At 40.5% G+C, this 20,601-nt stretch overlaps 2 protein-coding genes and 2 long non-coding RNA genes across 5 annotated transcripts; 3 read left to right on the forward strand and 1 right to left on the reverse strand.

Moving 5' to 3' along the window:
* Positions 1-424: 424 nt before the first annotated feature.
* On the reverse strand, positions 425-3,227 carry LOC118219933. Its single transcript, XR_004763889.1, has 2 exons — positions 2,669-3,227; positions 425-2,470 (listed from the first exon to the last, which is right to left on the reverse strand). It is a non-coding gene; the product is annotated as an uncharacterized LOC118219933 (long non-coding RNA).
* LOC118219930 (zinc-binding protein A33-like) lies at positions 2,112-13,750 on the forward strand. Of its 2 annotated transcripts, none has more exons than XM_035403426.1 (6): positions 2,112-2,532; positions 3,408-3,503; positions 5,177-5,407; positions 5,766-5,788; positions 5,873-5,994; positions 12,356-13,750. In XM_035403426.1, exons 1-6 carry the CDS (start codon positions 2,137-2,139, stop codon positions 12,904-12,906), a joined length of 1,419 nt encoding a protein of 472 aa, XP_035259317.1. In that variant the 5' UTR covers positions 2,112-2,136; the 3' UTR covers positions 12,907-13,750. The 2 variants fall into 2 exon arrangements, with proteins under 2 accessions (XP_035259317.1, XP_035259316.1); XM_035403425.1 differs by lacking the exon at positions 12,356-13,750 and adding an exon at positions 6,147-6,835.
* LOC118219929 (zinc-binding protein A33-like) lies at positions 8,807-19,494 on the forward strand. Its single transcript, XM_035403424.1, has 6 exons — positions 8,807-9,303; positions 9,556-9,651; positions 10,719-10,952; positions 11,186-11,208; positions 18,071-18,189; positions 18,822-19,494. Exons 1-6 carry the CDS (start codon positions 8,896-8,898, stop codon positions 19,367-19,369), a joined length of 1,428 nt encoding a protein of 475 aa, XP_035259315.1. The 5' UTR covers positions 8,807-8,895; the 3' UTR covers positions 19,370-19,494.
* LOC118219932 lies at positions 16,525-17,667 on the forward strand. Its single transcript, XR_004763888.1, has 3 exons — positions 16,525-16,977; positions 17,278-17,373; positions 17,624-17,667. It is a non-coding gene; the product is annotated as an uncharacterized LOC118219932 (long non-coding RNA).
* Positions 19,495-20,601: the final 1,107 nt, after the last annotated feature.

Consider the following 20,601-nt stretch of genomic DNA (forward strand, 5'->3'; position numbering starts at 1 on the left):
TATTTAACCTGAATTGCTTCCGTAAATGTCCAGCTATAATCAGTGCAGTCTGTATTTGGACAGTGACACAATTATTTTGTTGTATTGGCTCTGTACTCCAGCACATTGGATTTGAAATGAGGTCAAAGTACAGACCTGTAGGAATTACAGCCGTTTACAGCAGTTTAAGTCACTCGGTTCAATGCCTCTATTTATCCTCGTGAGAGCATGGACAAAAATTGTCTTTTATTTTATTTGACATAAAACAAGTGTCATGAGAGAAACATGTTGCAGTGAAAATATTTTCAACAATATGAATTATTTTTATTGAATATCCCTTGTAATATAGGTATCCTCATACTGGAATATATATTGGTGGGAACATGCAATGGGGCTGGTTGGCAGAAAGTTAAAATGCTATAGCTACAAAGAATGAAGTGACACATAGAAATAATTTGAGCATTTAATTCAAACCAGAACCAGAATACATAAACATTCAACAGAATTTCTGCCCATTTTTTAACCAAATAACAGTTTTCGTAATTGGCCTTTATATTAATGGCAATTTAAAGAAAATAACATTTGATCACTTAATAGTATTTATGATCTTTAATTCTCTCATTTAAAATGAAAAACACAAATTGTTATATATTGACAACCATGACAGGTTTATATTTCATAAGAGAATTTCCCCTCTGGAATCAAAATTAAAATTAACCTTTTCAAATGAAATTGAACAGCCAATAACCTCCAGTATTGTAATTCTACTCCTCCTTTCTCTTGCTTGTGCATGTCAATGTGTGTGTGTGTGTGCACGTATGAGTGTGTGTGGATTTGTGTGTATATGTGTGTGGTGTGTATGTGTGAGTGTGTGTCTGTGTGTGTGGTATTAGGAGTGACTGAATTAATTCAGTATGTTGTTAGATTAGACTAACTAGCCTGTCAATGTGTCTGTGTCTCAATCAGAGTCACATGAATCACAGTTCTGGCAGATGTAGGTTGGTAGACCTGGAGTGCATAACTTGTGTGCCCACTTTTTGCAATATTTTGTTTTGAGTCTTCACCTGTCTGACTGCCTCTAGCATAATGTGTGCTGGTGTCTTTCCTCTGTCTGTTTTTATTATAAATTTTCAGACCATTTTGACCCCTACAAGAAATTTTTAAATGTTTAAAAATATTTCCAAATACAAAATCCATATTTAATACATAATAAGTTTATGTTCATGAGCAATTAACCTACAATCCTGATAAAAATATAATGCATAATTTATAATAATATAACCTACAACATATAATAGTATTATATAATATTAATTATGTTTAACATATGTAAAATGCACAAGTTAATACATTTATAACCAAATGGCTATACCAAGGTTGGTTGACACATGTGGCCAACCAACTCCAAAATCAGTGTGCCAACCAACCCCACCCACATTAGGACACACCTCTGTACTAATATTATGTTAGCCAGCTAACATTACTCACCACAGGATTTCAAATTTCATATAAAAATATAGCTGATTCCTATCTCTATCAACTGAAATTAATACACGTTCTATATCTCTATCTAACACAGTTCTATACTGTATTTAGTGGGGGGGGGGGGGGACCTTTTTTTTGACACTGCAAAATTGAAACGTTGTCCTCACCTCAACAGTTTTTGACCTTCAGATGTTTTGACAGAATGGATGTGTTCAGGTCAAGAAGGCAGTCATTTTAATGTTATATTTTTGTGGCAGCACCCTTTAGTGGCCTGGAAATTAACTGTGCCAACCAACCCGTGTGCCAACCAACCACGATCTCCCCTACACCTTAGTATATGGCTTCAACGAGAAAAAAACGACTCCTAACAAATGTGTCTCAAATCCGACCATAAAGTAATCGCAAATTTTGCAGCAAGGTAGAAGAAATACGTCCGGAAAACCTCAATATGCGTCAGTGTTACCGGCTAACATTGACAAACAAGACACATACGACCATCTAAATGCCAACGGGTTTTGGGCACATTTTAACGTGAGCGCAACGTCAAGCCAACCAAACATGCCCACTGGGTGTGCTCTTCGGATTCAATAACAGTGCGCCCCAAAGTAAAACTGAAAGTCTCGCGAAAAACATTGGGTAGCCTTACAGAGACGGGGTGTAGGCCTACGAACAATGGCGATAAAACCGTCGTTTTTAGAAGAGGAGCTCCTCTGTTCTGTGTGCTGTGACACCTTCAATGACCCTGTTGTTCTACAGTGTAGCCACAGCTTTTGTGACGACTGCCTGCAGCGATGCTGGAAAGAGAAGAGAAGTCGAGAGTGTCCCGTCTGTAGAAGGAAGTCATCCGTTCCCAAGCCTCCAGTTAATCTGGCTTTAAAGAACATCGTGGAGTTGTATTTAAAACAGAAAACCCAGAGCGAAGCCGAAGTCTTTTGCCGTCTTCACGGAGAGAAACTTCTTCTTTTCTGTGAGGATGACGACGAGCCTCTTTGCGTCGTGTGTCAGACTTCAAAAAAGCACAGAAATCATCAGCTCTGTCCAGTGGAAGAGGCTGCTCTAGATCTGAAGGTATTTAGGCTATTCAAGAAGGAAGTGTCTTGTTTGTGCTCGCTGTCATAGAATGTTAAACACATTTAAGGTAATCGCAATCATTCATTAGCCACGGAAATTCTTTAAAAATAGGTATTTTTGCGTGTTTATTTACCTTCTACTGCCTTACGAATAGTGTTCGTCTGGAATCCTTTCTTGTGTTCATTGTCTTACTCTTTTTCATGAAACACACGACTGAAAAAACTGTATACATTAAACTTTGGATAACTCGTATACTTTAAGCTTGGCATAACTTTAGGTAATTAGAGAAACAATTGTATGACTAGAAATTTTAATCTCAAATGGTTGTTACCAGTAATATTGCCCATAAAAGCAATTTTACAGATAGAATGCATTTAATCTGCTTTGTTGCACTTCCTGATACCTGATACCCTCTGGAGGTAGATAAACAAAATGGCGCATTGGATGCTCTGTAATAAACTGTACATTGATGTGAGTGCAGTAGTCCCCCATTAAAGGTTGGGTAAAAGCTATCCTCTGACTCCAAGGTTAAGAGATACTACTGGAAAAAATATATAACCAGCTGAGAAATAAGGGCCTTTACATTAAATATCTGTAGGTACACTACAAATACCTAAAGAACAAAACAAAATAAATAATGTAGCTACAATCTCAGAGATATGAACCATTCATAAAAAGGAAATGTTCCTAAAGGGAAGCCCTTTATTGGAATGGTCACTTGCGTTACTCTAGCCTTACACACACTCTAGTTCATAATGATAAATTGCATTATAAGGTAATAACAAATAATCATACAAGCTGTAAGGAAATCACATTATAACATGCATTATTTCGCCTTTGTTTTTGAACAATAATCAATCATCTAATTCTAGAAAAACCTCAAGACTGCACTGGATCCCATGAAACAGAAACTGCAAATATTCACTGAAGTTAAACAACAGTTTGAGAATATTGCAGAACACATCCGGGTAAGTACACATTAAAAAACATCTTTTTTTAACCTTCACAGCACCAAATGTAGAAAAATATTATCGCACATGGTGCAGTGCTGCTGCCTCAGTGACAAAGGGTGAGATTGGTTCCTGTTAGACACCTGTCTGCACGATTGCACATGTGCACTGTAAGTTACATATTGCACAATGGGTTGCTAGACACCTGGTTTTAAAATTACAATGTAGGAGACAGCTGCTGTACGTCGCTGTCTCTCCTTCCCTCTCTCCCGCTTTTGACAAGAAAAGGAAATTCTTTTTTAATTAAAGACCTAAAAAAAGACCACAAATTGTCTCAAACAAAAGTGAGACTTGCAGTCTGGATTCAGTCAATAAATAATCTGCACCTGCCTGAAACGTTATACAGAACATTGTTTACTAAGAAAACACGGTGGCTATAACGTGGGAAAACTACGAAAAGTTAAAAAAAAAAAAAAAAAAATATATATATATATATATATAAATGTAATATGTAACATGGTGGAGGATTGATGTTTGTGAGTGAATCCTTGCGAATGTGACTGGATTTTGTGTGTGCGAGGCCTGGGTCATGTGTGGAATGTTGGGTGGGGTGATGTAAGGCAGATGGGCCTTGAGAATACAGGACCTAATATTAGATTACAAGGGACTGTGTGAGCGGAGTCTGCTGGAGCTGGTTTCTGCCCATATAAATGGTGGGAAAACAGTTTGACAGAATACTAATTCCTGTGGATGAGAAGCATTTAAGTGCACCAAGAACAGGTTGTTCAGGAAAACCTATGAACATTTTTCCACCAAAGTGAAAGACACTGAGATAAAATCTACGTCCCATTCAGCAGCTTTCCTTCACACAAATTGAAATAATGTCAGTCAGCTGCACGGCAGCTGAACCGCACTGGACCGCTTGAAGTGGGAGGGTGACAGATTAAATCCAGATGAGTGTTCACTGGCGCCATCTGCTGGCAGACAAGTAGAGTTGGCAGTAGAGGGGCTCTGGTGTTGCCAAATGTCGCCCGAGGACAGACTGCCAGTCAAACTCCCTTTACCTTTCATAATGAGCATGTAAAGTAAATTTGCTTATATTGTTCTTTAGAAAACTAAAATTATTAATTGAACTTTTCACTGCTATTAACTTCAGTTATTTCCAACACTAATAGAGGGGAGGACCTAGTGAGGGACCACCACAGTACAGTGCACTGTATCTAAGACAGGAAGACCATGTTATTGCCTTTGTTATTGTCCTTGTTGTTGTTGTTATCATCATTATTGTTGATAATGATTGGAATAAGAACCCAAATAATCATATATTGTAATCATTTCACTGTTTTATTCATTTATATAAAGTCATTTCAAATGATTAATTTATACCATATTAATTCATATAATATCATAAGTTATTTTAGAAGAATACTGTAAAGAAGAAAACTCCTTTGAAGATGATATTAGAAATGTTAAAGTCAGTTATCGTTCAATATCCAGGACAAGGTACTTCCCTCTCTACTGAAGAGAACATTGACATTGCTTAACCTTTTAATGTGATTAGAATGTTCTTAACTGCTCTTTCTAATGGTGATATAACAATCACTACTGACTTAGAAGTTTGAAAACTCATTCCAAAAAACCTACTCTTCAAAGGGTTAATGCAGTTTTTTTTTGGTTATGTTTTTTTTCAGACTCAAGGTTCCGACACGGAGATGCAGATAAAGGCAGAGTTTGCGAAGCTCCACAAGTTCTTGCAAGATGAAGAAGCGATAAGTCTAAGTGCGCTAAAGAAAGAAGTGGATCAAAAGAGCCAGGCAATGAAGGAGAAGATAGAAAGCATCACGAAACTTGCCTCCGCACTTTCAGAAAAAATCACAGCTATACAGAAAGTCATAGAGAGTGAAGACATCTTGATCATAAAGGTAGCTGGTTGATTGACTTGCAGTTTCTGAGGCTGTTGACATGCTCAGGTTTCCTCTGAGAAAGAGATGTCCATGACACACACACACACACATATGTTCCTGCTTTTCAGTGCTTAATTTAAATCTTGATTGGCTAAAGAGTCTCCACACCTTGTTTCCAAGGTCTAAATTGGCTGCTGATAGTAAGGAAATGAAAAAAACCAGCAGACACCAGGGACCTCCAGGACTGGAGTTTGAGACCCCTGCTCTAGGCTACGACAGCTATCTTTTTATTGATGGGACTATAGAACTATTGAACATGAACTATTGCCTTTCAAATCTCACGTATCTCATTCTGTTGTGTTTCTGTATGTTTCAGAGGTACAAAGATGCCAACAGAAGGTATGCCCCCTCACCTGTCTTCCTCTTTTCTGTTTGTCACTTCAAAGCCCACATTATGTGACGGACTCCTGCTTTTTAACACAGAGCCCAGTGCACACTGGAGGACCCGGAGCTGCCTTCCTGGGGGTCGCTCGTTGATGTGGCCAAACACCTGAGCAACCTGAAGTTCAGAGTCTGGGAGAAGATGCTGGAGATGGTGCAGTACAGTGAGTGACTGGTCGAAGCTGGGCACGGGAGCCAGTCGTCCTAGATTCATATGTTTATTTTAGTTCTGTTTTCCTGTGCTCTTTTGAAGGTGTTCTTTCTTCTATGGTATACGCGTGGAAAAACCTAAATGTTTTCCCTCTTGCTCCTTCAGCTCCTGTTACTCTGGACCCCAACACTGCGGCCCCCTGGCTCTGTCTGTCAGAAGACCTGACCAGCGTGAGAAACACCGGGTTTGTGCTGCAGCGTCCCGACAACCCGGAGAGGTTCAACCCCTGCGTGGACGTGCTGGGGGCCGAAGGCTTCGCCTCGGGCAAACACAGCTGGGAGGTGGAGGTGGGGGACAAGCCCGAGTGGACCATCGGAGTGGTGAGAGAGTCCATCAACAGGAAGGGGGCCATCACGTGCGACCCGGCCAGCGGGATCTTCGTTGTGACTTTGAGGGCCGGCGATGTGTACGGAGCGGAAGGGGTCACTCCCCTCACGCTGAAGAAGAAGCCCGAGAGGGTCAAAGTTCAGCTGGACTTCGACACGGGGGAGGTGTCCTTCTTCGACTCCAGCGACATGTCGCTCATCCACACATTTTATGACTTGCTACCAGAGAGGCTCTTCCCGTATTTCTCTCCATGTGTGAACATCAACGGCAGTAACTGTGGAGCTCTGCAGATCTGCCCAGTGAAGGTGTCTGTAACAATTAGTCAGTCCCAGTGATAGTGTTTCGGTCATGACGTCATCCAGCTGAAGTTATCTGTACCAGTGATGTCATCCCATAAAATATTTATAGAATTCTGACTTGAATAATGTATAATGTATATGTTCCAAATAAAGAATATTTTTACTTTGTCTAAAGAGTAAGACATTATCTTTCTGTCGGTTTTTTGACCAAGTAAACATCACTGATATAGAAATGGTGAGAGCACTGGAAATGCTATTATATTGTATATGTAAATATATGTAATTGCATACAAATATTTCACCCTATCTAGTTATCTATTTAAGGTTCTGTTGGACGTGTGAGTTTACTTTAAAGTGGCTGTCTTTAATATTTGATTTTAATATAAAATTTCACAAATAATCTATTTTAATACTATATTCTGCATAATTAGGATATTTTGATGGAAGATGGATTCTGAACCATCCTGCATGACAAAAGTTTGGAAAGGAATTAAGCGAACAGGGATTTTTCAATTGGTATTTGTATAGTATTGATGAAAGTATTAGTATAACAGAATATTATTTCCCCATGTTTAGCATACAAGCTATTTATCTGTATTAATTTTATACAGTGTTCTTTGCTTATCTATATAAAGGGTGTGTATAATTTCGGAGGGCGCTATAAAACTGATATCAGCACATAACAGCAATTACGGAAAAACCAAATTGTTTGAGCCTTTCCAATTGAACCCCACATGCACACACACACACACACACACACACATATATACACTCACCGGCCACTTCATTAGGTGACAGGAGTGGCACCCGGTGTGGTCTTCTGCTGTAGCCCATCTGCTTCAAGGTTTGATGTGGTGTGCATTCAGAGATGCTCTTCTGCATACCTTGGTTGTAACGAGTGGTTTTTTGAGTTACTGTTGCCTTTCCATCAGCTCAAACCAGTCTGGCCATTCTCCTCTGACCTCTGCCATCAACAAGGGATTTTTGCCCAGAGAACTTCCACCCATTGGATATTTTCTCTTTTTTGGACCATTCTCTGTAAACCACAGAGATGGTTGTGCATGAAAATCCCAGTGGATCAGAAGTTTCTGAAATACTCAAACCAGCCCGTCTGGCACCAACAACCATGCCACGTTCAAAGTCACTAAAATCACCTTTCTTCCCCATTCTGATGCTTGGTTTGAACTTCAGCAGATCGTCTTGACCATGTCTACATGCCTAAATGCATTGAGTTGCTGCCACATGATTGGCTGATTAGATATTTGCATTAACGGATGCAGTTTGCAGTTGAACAGGTGTATCTAATGAAGTGGTCGGTGAGTGTATATACATAATATTGTGGCAGCTGCCCGGAGACAGACAGGGGAGTGGTGATTGAGGGGAGGTACGTGGTGGGGCGCTGGCTCCACCCCAGAGCCTTATTTGGACCAGGCGCACCTCCATCCCATTGGACCGGCAGCAACGCTAGCTTTAAAATGGCAGTCCTGGCATTCGGGGTGAAGTACTGAGAGGGAAAAACGCTGGAGAGAGTGAGCGAAGATAAAGAATTGGTTTGGATATACGGGTTTGACTGGAATGAACGGACAACACTGCACGTGGAACGACCCCCTTTTTGGACGGGGAACTGGCTTTGGAATACGGACTTTGGATTACAGACTTTGACTTACGAGAACGGTTTGGCGGACTTTTCCCAAATTCCCCCCTTTCCCCGAGTTTGTTAACATCCCTAATAAAACTTCGGGTACCATTTACCTTGTGCACTACATTTTTGTTACTGATCCTGGGTGGCGTTGAGACCCAACACCCTTGGTCCTGCTACAATGTGTGTGTGTGTGTGTGTGTGTGTGAGACACCTCTGGGAGGGAGATGCGGCAGTGCCGGGGGACACCTTTGGTTGCCACATGGAGAGAGAGAGAGAGCGCACCAACCCAAACACAAAATGAAATAAACAGCTTCTTCCCCCTTCACCCTCCTGAGTTCCAGGCAAAAGCAATGAACTAAAACAACAAACTAAAGTAACAAAGACAAAAGAAAATAAAACAGAGCGGAAACTTTTCAGTCCCCCGCTTGTAGCTGGCCACATTTTCTCCTGACCAGCTCCTCCCACTTTTCAGTAGTGATTCACATTCTCGGTATTTTTGCATAGGGGTGTGTCTGGCTGAGACGTGAAAGTAAAGAAAAGTCTGCAGTTGCTTCTCAAGGATACAGCCTGTGACTCATTTTGTGAAATGGCGGCTAAAGCTTCATTTTTGGAAGAGGAGTTATGTTGTCCTGTGTGCTCTGATATTTTCAAGGACCCTGTCGTCTTGGAGTGCAGTCACAGTTTCTGTAGACTCTGTTTGCAGCAGTGGTGGGGGGAGAACAGTCCTCGGGAGTGTCCCATCTGCAGGAGCAAGGCCTCTTCAGGCCACCCTCCCGTAAGCCTGGCTTTAAAAAACATTGTGGAGTCCTACTTAAAGCAGAAGACTGAGTGTGAGGCTGCAGAGACAAGTGAAGACCAGTGCCCTCTTCACAAAAAGGAACTTCTGTTCTTCTGTGAGGATGATTTGCAGCCTCTCTGTATTGTGTGTCAGACTTCAAAACAACACAGAAATCACCAGATTTGTCCAATAGAAGAGGCTGTTCTGGATCTGAAGGTATTCTATTTCTATTTATATTAGCATTAAAATATATAATCGCATCAAATAAGTAATTTTATATGCATTTCAAAAGTTGCACAGTTGTAATCTATTAGGATTTTATCAGGATGTTTTTTACTTCCTGCCTTTGCATATTGTACAACACAGTTCTCCGTTTCTCAGAATGCCTAATTTAGTACTTGCATAACCTGTCTACCCTGTATGGCATTATCATTGGTGTCATCTTATGAACATTTTCTTTCATTTCAGAATAGGCTCGTGACTGCACTAATTCCTATTAAAAAAAAGTTAGAGAGGTACACTGCAGTTAAACAAGAGTGTGAAAAAAACACAAAACACATCAGGGTGAGTAAAACGGTTTCACAAAATATTATTTCATGATGCTTACAAAATAATAATAAACTGTTTAATGTAGGACTGTAAGGTATGTGTTAGAGAAATTAACTGTTAGTATAGTATATTAGTGTAGTGATAATTTTCTATCCTATGCCTACATCAAATCTGTGTATTTATACTACAGTACTGTATGTGACAACTTCTCTTAATACAGTTAAACTGGCATATGACTTTTTTCAGAAAGGAGTTTCATTTCTAAAAAATAATACCTACCTTCATTTTACATAATTTTTTTTTCTATGGAAATAAGGTAGAAATAAATTTTTTTTTAAACTATATCATATTAAGTAGCTCGGACTAGGAGTAGGGCTCATTACCACTTCCTCATATGAAATGGGCTGAAGTACAGAGAGTTTCCCCTCAGTTTAAACTGTGATGATGTCATGATCTGGGACATCCTCTTCAGAATTCTCTGCTGCTGAGGAGCTGGTTTGTAAACTCTCTCTCTGTAGGCTTGCAAAGACCCTGCAGTTTAGATTGCTTATTCAGGACCATATTTGAGGGTGTACCAACCCTCAAATATCAGCAAAGGCATAGACTCTAATTGTTCCATCAAATGCTCACTTCAGCCAAGCCTTCAGACTTACAAGCATGCTTATATCTTTAGATCCTTTTCTACTTGAGTGGGACCTGCATGCTGGCTACAAAAGAGAAGGGCCAAAATAAATCTTGGCATTGGACAAAATGAGTTTGCTAGGAGAAGGTTTGAGCATATCAGGCACCTTTAAATGCTGATTTCATTGGGTAACATTTGTAATTTAGACTTATTGATGAGTTGTAAGCCCAACATGAACCTCATGAAGGCAAAATAAAAGTCTATTGAATCGCATATCTTATAGCCTAGTAAATGCATGAGAATATAGCAGAATATAACAGACATGCCTACTAAACTTACTATAATGTGTTTAAACTGTTTGGTTTACTCTTAATGTGCAGAGTCTTTTGTTCTCATGGATATTCTAGAGGAACCTATCGATACAGAAACCTTATTTATGTTTATAATTGTATTTCAATGGCAGAATCAAGCCCAGCACACAGAGAACCAGATAAAGGCAGATTTTGAGAAGCTTCACCAATTTCTGCGAGCAGAAGAGGAGACCAGACTGGCTGCACTGAGGGAGGAAGCGGAGCAGAAGTGTCAGTTGATGAAGGAAATGATAGAGAACTTCACACAAGTTATTTCCACCCTTTCAAACACAATCAAGGCTATTGACACATCCATAGAGGGTGAAGATGCTTTCTTCTTAAAGGTGACTATTTATTTCTTGCATTGTTCTTGGCAATGACTGGTTCATTTAAATGGAGTTTGTCAAGAGTTAATGATTCACCTTCTTTTATGCGTTTGTTCACACGCACGCACACACATACACCTTCATTAAAATATATCAACTGGTTCTGCTGTTTCATTAGCTGATTATTCTCATAACGGATTATGTGTTTCCCTTCATAAATAATCCCTCCACTGTGTTTTTGTATTTCTCAGACCTATACGGATGCTAAGAGAAGGTATGTAGACTCACACCTGTCTTCATCTTGTCTGTTTAACTGACTCCAATCCCCACAGTGTGAGTGACTCCTGCTTGTCATTACAGAGCCCAGTGCACACTGCAGGATCCAGAGCTGCTCTCAGGGGCACTGATAGATGTGGCCAAACACCTGGGCAACCTGAAGTTCAGAGTCTGGGAGAAGATGCTGGCGGTGGTGCAGTACAGTGAGTAGCCTACTGGGGATGAGGGGTAAAAATGGTCACCATAGAACTATAAGTAATATGGCAATTCCAAATGTCCCAATTCCTCCTCACATGTTGTCAAACACTATATACAAAGAGTGGTCTTTTATGGTTATAATATCTATATAACATCAGAGCATTTTATTGATAAACTTTGTCAGGGTGGGCGAGAGAATGGACCCAAATGCAGAGTCAACAAACACTGAAAATCCTGAGTAAACGCTAAACCAAGAAAGTTGCTTTTAATTAGAACGATAAACAAAAGGGAACAAAAACGAAGCCGCACAGGGCAAGTCAAAAAAGGACAACGTTCTTAATGCGCAAAAACAGAGAAAATGCAGAAATTCAAAAAACAGTGCAAAAACAGAACACGGGCAGGGAGGAAAACACTCACGGCAAAACACTGAGTAACAAGAACAAGAAGGAGTACAAACCGAAACACAATCAGAAGCACACGCAAGGATCCAGCACCCGAGTCAGGGAGAACAAGCACTGACGAGACACGGCAGGGCACAATGCACAATCAGGCCACAGAGAGGGAAGGGAAAACGAGACAACCAAAAACCAATAATTGAATAATTGAAAACAATAATACAATTACACGGGGGGAAAAGAACAGAACTAAAAACTGAAGTGCCGCCATCTGGCGGCCCAAAAAGGGAAATGCAAACAACCACAGAACCATGACAAACTTGTTTAGAGTTAGAGTATCATTTATCTTTTATTAGTTTTTTCTTCCTTCTTCAAAGAATATGACACAGATCTAATGTTTTATGTTTTTTCTTTTTTCTTTAATAGTGCATCAAAATATTAGATTTGTAATTTAAACCATGTCTATTTATGCTTCTTTTCATAATAATATATGAATAATCTAAATCTAAATGGTTAATGTCTTCCCTTCTGTCTTCCATCTTTATTGTTTAGCCCCTGTGATTCTGGATCCCAACACGATGTCCCCCTGGCTCTGTCTGTCAGATGACCTGACCTGTGTGAGGCTCACTGAAGTTGAACAACAGATTCCTGAAAACCCAGAGAGGTGTTCCCGTGTCGTAATGGTATTGGGCTCAGAGGGTTTTACTTCAGGGAAACACAGCTGGGAGGTGGAGGTGGGGAACAAATCTGCCTGGACTATAGGAGTAGTGCAAGAGTCAATCAACAGAAAGGAGGCCATTTCATGCAACCCAGGGAGTGGATTCTGGGTCCTAGCGCTGAGGAACGGTGATGATTACTTTGCAATTGGAGTTGCTGACCTCAAACTGAAGAGGAAACCCCAGAGGATCAGAGTACACCTGGACTATAACAGGGGGGAGGTGTCCTTCTTCAACTCCAGTGACATGTCACACATTTACACTTTTAAAGGCAAATTCACCAAAAAAATATTCCCATATATCAATCCCCGCTACAATGATGATGGCAGAAATGCTGGGGCCCTGCAGATCTGTCCATTGTCTTTAAGAGTGATGAAATCCCATTGAGTGTGTCATTAATAATGATGCCATCTCAGTGAGCGTATTATTAATCGTGATGTCATCTCAGTGAGTGCATCATCTCAGTGAAGGTGCCTGTAACTGATGTGACCTAAACTATTAAAACCCGTTGAAGTGGATTGGATGGGGCTTTGTAGTCAACATTTATTCATCTAGTAGTCTTTTCACACTTGCAGTGCCCTCTTTTACAGCACCTGCTCTCCATAGTTTCCTTGCATGTTGCTATTGCAGTGTTTGCTGTCCCATAGCTTTAACTGTTCTGTGATTTTGTGTGTTTTGTATCTTGATGATCTTGTTTGTATGTTTCTTGTGTACACTTTGTGATGTTCTGTCGTGAATGGTTTTTATTTCTTTTAAGCCCCGCAAACAAATTGCCCCAAGGAGATAATACAAATTTGATTTCTTTTGATTTGATTATCAGTATGTCTTTTCCCCTTATCAGTCTGCAGTGCACACATAATCTCTAATAATCACATTGAGGTTTAGATTATTTGCACTGCATTGTTGTAATGACTGAAATGTATGGTACCAGCAGATTCTTGGCATCATTCTGAAAATGATTAGTTATGGGATAATATTTAAACTGTACAGATATGAGAGGTGTTGGGTAAAATGCTACCCTTATGTTACGACCCCTGCCTCTGCTTGCCTGGGTAGTGCAGGTGGAGGAAGTTGTTTAATTACCTAATTGCCTGATTGCCTCCACCTGCCTGTGAGCCAACTTAAGCCCAGCAGTATGAAGCAAACCGAGATCTTCTTTCAGGTTTCTTTTGTGTGATTTGATTTGTGGTTTTGGGTTTGTAGTTTTTGTGAAGATCGTTTTGTTTGAACTTGGTGGGTTTTCCTTTTGTTTAGTTTGTTATTTATGCTAATAAATGTCTGGGTATGTGTTTAAATCAATTTTTGAGTAGTTGTTTTTGGGTACGTTGGACTTGTTGCGGCTTTTCGAGCCAGGCTGTAACACCATAGTTTAGCCTCATACAGTTGAGGCCAAAAGTTTACATACAACTAGACTAAAGACATTCACACATTCACAACTCCACACGTTTCATGTTACCATACATTTCTTGTGTTAAATCAGTTACGGTATCTACTTTATTTCCATAAGAGGTAATTTTAAAATAATAGCCAAGACAGATTTATTTCAGCTTTTTATGTACTACATCAGATTTTCAGTGGGTCAAAAGATTACATATGCTTTGTTAGTATTTGGTGGGATTGCCTATTAATTGCTTAACTTAAATCAAATGCTTGGTAAACTTCTCACAATACTTTGCCAGAATTTTTGCCCATTCCTCCTGACAGAACTGGTGTAACTCAATCAGGTTTGTGGGCCTCCTTGCTCAGACATGCTTTTTCAGTTCAGTCCACAAATTTTCTATGGGATTCAGGTCAGGGCTTTGTGATGATCACTCCAATACTTTCACTTTGTCTTTAAGCCATTTTGTTACAACTTTGAAGGTATGCTTAGGATCATTGTCCTGCTGGAAGACCCAGTTATGACCAAGTTCTAATTTTCAAGCTGATGTCTTGAGGTGTTGCTTCAGTATTTCTAGATAATACTCCTTCCTCATGATGCCATCTATTTTCTGAAGTGCACCAAGCTCTTTTCCAGCAAAACACCCCCACAACATGATTCTGCCACCCCCATGCTTCACAGTTGGGATGGTGTTCTTCAGATTAAAAGCCTCACCATTTTTCCTACATACATAGTGCTGATCAGTATGGCCAAACAGTTCAATTTGTTTCATCTGACCAGAGAACACTCCTCCAAAAGGCTAGGTTTAAGTGCTGGCAATCACCTGGAAACGTCATTCTTGCTTTTTTATGCCAGTCTTGTGGTAGGGGCTTCTTCCTTGCATGACAGCCTTTCAAGCCATGGCGATGTAGGATTCTCTTAATGGTGGATGTAGATACCTTCGTACCTGATGCCTCCAGCTCCTTCACCAGTTCCTTTGTTGTTGTCTCGGGGTTCAGTTGAACCTTTCGGACCAAAGTTCGTTCAGCCCTGTGAGTTAATTTGTGCCTCCTTCCTGAAAAATGAAGTGTCTGTGTGGTCCCAAAATTTTATATTTTATATATTTGCATACAATTGTTTGTACAGATGCTCGTGGTACCTTCAGTTGTTTGGAAATTGCTGTTGAGGAGGAACCAGACTTGTGGAGGTCCACAATTTTTTCTCTGAAGTCTTGGCTGATTTGTTTGGATTTTCCCATGGTATCAATGGCAAAAAGGCATTGGCTCTAAAGGTAGACCCTTAAATACAGCCACAGGTGCCAATTAACTCCCAATTAAGACAATTGGCCAATCAGAAGCTTCTAAAAAGGCATCACATAAATTGCTGGAATCTTCCAGACTGTTTAAAGAGACAGTCAACTTGGCGTATGTAAACGTTTGACAAACTGGAATTCTGATATAATGAATTAAAGCTGAAATAAATCTGTCTCTAATCGATTGTTTTAAAATGACCTTTGATGTGAACTAAATAAATTCCCTAGCTGACTTGCCAAAAGAAATGTATGGTGACATGAAATGAGTTGTGAAAAACTGAGTTTGAATATGTTTAGCCTAGGTGTATGTGAAATTTGGCCTCAGCTGTAGATCAGCCCCTTCTGGTAGCATCAGGGGTTTATCTTTATTGAAGCATGCGTGTCTGTGCATGCAGGTGCATCTAAGAGGAACACATGAACTCACGTTTAATTTTTACTTAACTTTACCACTTTACACATTAAACATTTTAATATGTATTATTTATTGTCATGATGAAGTACATGAGTGTAATTAACAGTAGTATTTTCTGCCCTATATATATTTTGTCACACACCAGCGTGACACCCTCGGGAGGGAGATGCGACAGTATTTGGGAACACTGTTGGTAGCCACATGGAGAGAGAGAGAGAGAGAGAGTGCACCCCACCAAACACAAAATAAAATAAACAGCATTTTCCCCCTTCCCCCTCATGGGTTCCTGGCAAAAGCAGTGAATTAAAACAACAGACTAAAATAACAAGTACAAAAGAAAGCAATACAAAACAGAGCAGAAACATTTCAGTCCCACGCTTGTAGCTGGCCAGATTTTCACTTGACCAGCTCCTCCCACTTTTCAGTATTGGTCCACTTTCTTGGTCTTGTGTTCAAATAAATAAAACTGAAACAAAAATCATAATGCGCTCTCGGTGTGAGCTCCCAGTCTCGGCCCCAAACTGTGGAGAGCAGCACACCTTTAAGCACCTGGGCTGGTTAGCTAACGTGGCCCAGGTGCGTGTGCTCTCTCCGCCAGCCAATCTGCCTCTCCAGCGGATTGAATGCTGAAGTGTGTGTGAGAACAGACAACACAGACGAGGCGGGATCAAGTCAAAAAGAGAACGCAGCGGCTCTTTACGGCCCAGTAACATGGCACAGCATTAACCCATAGACCGTATGCATTAACCGGAACATAACAGAATGATCACCCGACCGCAACGGCTCCGGTTCGCTCGGGCCGGGGGTGGAGACGGAGTGAGGGCCTCTCCTGTGCCTCTGGCACTCTCACGTAGCCCCGCAGTTATTGTTTCCTGGTTCTTGCATCGAGGTGTGTCTGGCTGAGACGTGAAATTAAACAAAAATCTGCAGTTGCTTCTCAAGGAGACAGCCTGTGACTCATTTTGTGAAATGGCGGCTAAAGCTTCATTTTTGGAAGAGGAGTTATGTTGTTCTGTGTGCTGCGAGATTTTCAAGGACCCTGTCGTCTTGGAGTGCAGTCACAGTTTCTGTAGAGTCTGTTTGCAGCATTGCTGGGGGGAGAACAGTCCTCGGGAGTGTCCCATCTGCAGGAGCAAGGCCTCTACAGGCCACCCTCCCATTAACCTGGCTTTAAAAAACATTGTGGAGTCCTACTTAAAGCAGAAGACCGAGTGTGAGGCTGCAGAGGCAAGTGAAGGCCAGTGTCCCCTTCACAGAAAGGAACTTCTGTTCTTCTGTGAGGATGATTTGCAGCCTCTCTGTATTGTGTGTCAGACTTCAAAACAACACAGAAATCACCAGATTTGTCCAATGGAAGAGGCTGTTCCGGATCTGAAGGTATTCAATTTCTATTCATATTAGCATCAAAATATATGATTGCCTCAAATAAGTAATTTAATATTCATTTCAAAAGTTGCATTGAGCAAATACTGACAGAGAGAACAAACAGGTACTTCCTGGTATTTTTGCTTGTAATGCATCAGGATTTTATCAGGATGCGTTTCACTTGCTGCCTTTGTTTACAATACAGCACAGCTCTCGATGTCTCAGAATGCCTAATTTAGTATTTGTTTCACATATCTACCCTGGATGACATTATGATTGGTGTCATCTTATGAAAATTCTTTTTTATTTCAGGATGGACTCGTGACGGCATTAATTCCTATTAAAGAGAAGTTAGAGATGTACACTGAAGTTACACAAAAGTGTGAAAAAATCATAAAACACATCAGGGTGAGTGAAACAGTTCAACAAGTATAATTTCTTAACTGTTTAATGTAGGACAGTAAGGTATGTTTTCTGCTGAATGCTGGCTTGTAAACTCTCTCTCTGTAGGCTTGCAGAGGCCCTGCTGTTTAGATTGCATATTCACAAACATATTTGAGAGTGTACCAAACCTCAAATATCAGCACGGGCTTAGACTCTAATTGTACCATCAAATGCCCACCTCAGCCAAGCCTTCAGAGCATGCTTATATTTCTAGACCCTTTTCTACTTGAGTGGGACCTGCATGCTGGCTGCAAAAGAGAAGGGCCAAAATAAATCATGGCATTGGACAAAATGAGTTTGATACGAGAAAGTTTGAGCATAACAGGCACCGTTAAATGCTGATTTCATTGAGTAACATTTGTAATTTAGGCTTATTGATGAGTTGTAAGCCCAACATGAATCTCACGGAGGCAAAATCTCACACACGCACACATACACCTACATTATATCTTATCAACTGGTTCTGTTGTTTCATTTGCAGATTATTCACATATAACAGATTATGTGTTTCCTTCATAATTAATCCCTCCACTGTGTTTTTGTATTTCTCAGACCTATATGGATGCTAAGAGAAGGTATGTAGACTCACACCTGTCTTCATCTTGTCTGTTTAACTGACTCCAATCCCCACAGTGTGTGTGACTCCTGCTTGTCATTACAGAGCCCAGTGCACACTGCAGGATCCAGAGCTGCTCTCAGGGGCACTGATAGATGTGGTCAAACACCTGGGCAACCTGAAGTTCAGAGTCTGGGAGAAGATGCTGGAGATGGTGCAGTACAGTGAGTAGCCTACTGGGGATGAGGGGTAAAAATGGTAACCGTAGAATTATAAATAGGGGTGACATAGCTCAGGAAATAAGACCAATTTTCTGGTATTCGGAGGGTTGCCAGTTCAAACCCTGCCCTGGGTGTGTCGAAGTGTCCTTGAGCAAGACACCTAACCCCTAACCCCTAACTGCTCTAGCGAATGAGAGGCATCAATTGTAAAGCGCTTTGGATAAAAGCGCTATATAAATGCAGTCCATTTACCATTTACCATAAATAATATGGGAATTCAAAATGTTGTCAAACACTATATGTAAAGAATGGACTTTTATGCTCGTAATATCTATATAACATCACAGAATTCAACATTTTATTGATAACCTTGTTTAGAGTAAGAGTATCATTTACCTTTTATTAGCTTTTCTTATATCTCTAAGGAATATGACACTGATCTAACTCCATGTCTCATTTTTTTGTTATATTTTTATTTTTTCTGTTGTAATGCAGTAATGCATCAAAATATTCAATTTCATTCAGATTTGTAATTTAAACCTTGTCTATTTTTGCTTCTTTCCATAATAATATATGAAGAATCTAAATCTAAATGGTTCATGTCTTCCCTTCTGTCTTCCATCTTTATTGTTTAGCCCCTGTGATTCTGAACCCCAACATGATGTCCCCCCGGCTCTGTCTGTCAGATGACCTGACTTGTGTGAGGCTCTCTGAAGTTAAACAACAAATTCCTGAAAACCCAGAGAGGTTTTCCTGTGGCGTAAGGGTATTGGGCTCAGAGGGGTTTACTTCAGGGAAACACAGCTGGGAGGTGGAGGTGGGGGAAAAATCTACCTGGATTATAGAAGTGGCGAAAGATTCCATCAACAGAAATGAGGTCATTTTATGCAGCCCAGAGAGTGGATTCTGGGTCCTAGGGCTGAAGAATGGTTATTACGGAGCAGCTGGAGTTACTAACCTCAAACTGAAGAGGAAGCCCCAGAGGATCAGAGTGGAGCTGGACTATGACAGGGGGGAGGTGTCCTTCTTTGACTCCAGTGACATGTCACTCATTTACACTTTCAAAGGCACATTCACTGAAAAAATCTTCCCATATCTCAATCCCTGCCGAAATGATGATGGCAGAAATGCTGGGGCCCTGCAGATCTGTCCATTGTCTGTAAGAGTGATGAAATCCCAGTAAGTTGGCCATTAATAATGATGCCATCGCAGTGAGCATGTGATTAATAGTGATGTCATCACTGTGAGTGCCTCATCTCCGTGAAAGTGCCTGTAACTGATGTGACCTATTAAAACCATTGAACTGGATTGCATGGGCCTTTGTAGTCATTTATTCATCTAGTAGTCTTTTCACACTTGCAGTGCCCTCTTTTACAACACCTGCTCTCCCTAGTTTCCTTGCATGTTGCTATTGCAGTGTTTGCAGTTCCATAGTTTTAACTGTTCTGTGAGTCTGTGTTTTGTATCTTGATAATCTCTTTTGTATGTTTCTTGTATACACTTTGTGATGTTTTGTTGTGAATGGTTTTTATTTCCGTTATTTGCTGCAAACAAATTGTCCCAAGGGGATAATACAAACTTGATATCATTTGATTGTAATGTTCCGAGTAAGAACCCACACGCAGACCAGGGAAATCCAAGAAAACGTCGTCTTTAATCAGTCCGAAGTTCGAAGCCAGGTGATCAGAGAGAGGGCGGTGCCGAATCGAGTTTCCAAAAGAATAGTAAAAAGACAGGCAAAAAGTCAAAAACCAGGAGATCAGAAATAGCGAAGGTACAAAGGGGCAGGCAAAAGAGAAGTCAAAGAAAAGCGAGGGTCGAACCAGAAGCAAACAAAACCAAAAGGGGCAGGCAAACTCGAAGTCGGGCAAAGGGGTGTCGCAGGAATCTCAATAAACAAAGGCTTACAAATAATCGGCACAATGAATATGATCAACGTTCTGGCACTGAACAGGTGGAAAAGACTGACATTTATACACTGGGGAAGATAACAATCAAGGAGGGGTTAAGTGAGTGAGGGAGGAGTAACAAACAACATCCAGGTGAAGAACATTAGGAAAACTAATTCAATGACAGGGGACTGACAAAACGCGGACTGGAATCACATAGACAACAATGATAATAGACGGCCTGGGTGAAGCAGGTAAAACACGTGCAGAGAGAGAGAGGTGCAGTCAGAGCAAGAGACAGGTGCAGGCAATCGCAGAACTCAGCGTTAGAGCAGGCTAGAAAGAAAAGGGGCGGAGCTACAGCGCAGCATGGAAAAGGGGAGACTGGTTAATGTATTAGTATAGTGATCTAAACTATCAAAAACCCAAAACTAGTGTGTGTTAGTCCATTAGTAATATTCACATGTTAGTATATTAGTGAGGTTAGTACTTTACAATCTATAAATTAGTAGGGATTAGTAGAAAT

Source organism: Anguilla anguilla, chromosome 2 (assembly GCF_013347855.1).
Source record: "Anguilla anguilla isolate fAngAng1 chromosome 2, fAngAng1.pri, whole genome shotgun sequence".
NCBI lineage: Eukaryota > Metazoa > Chordata > Actinopteri > Anguilliformes > Anguillidae > Anguilla > Anguilla anguilla.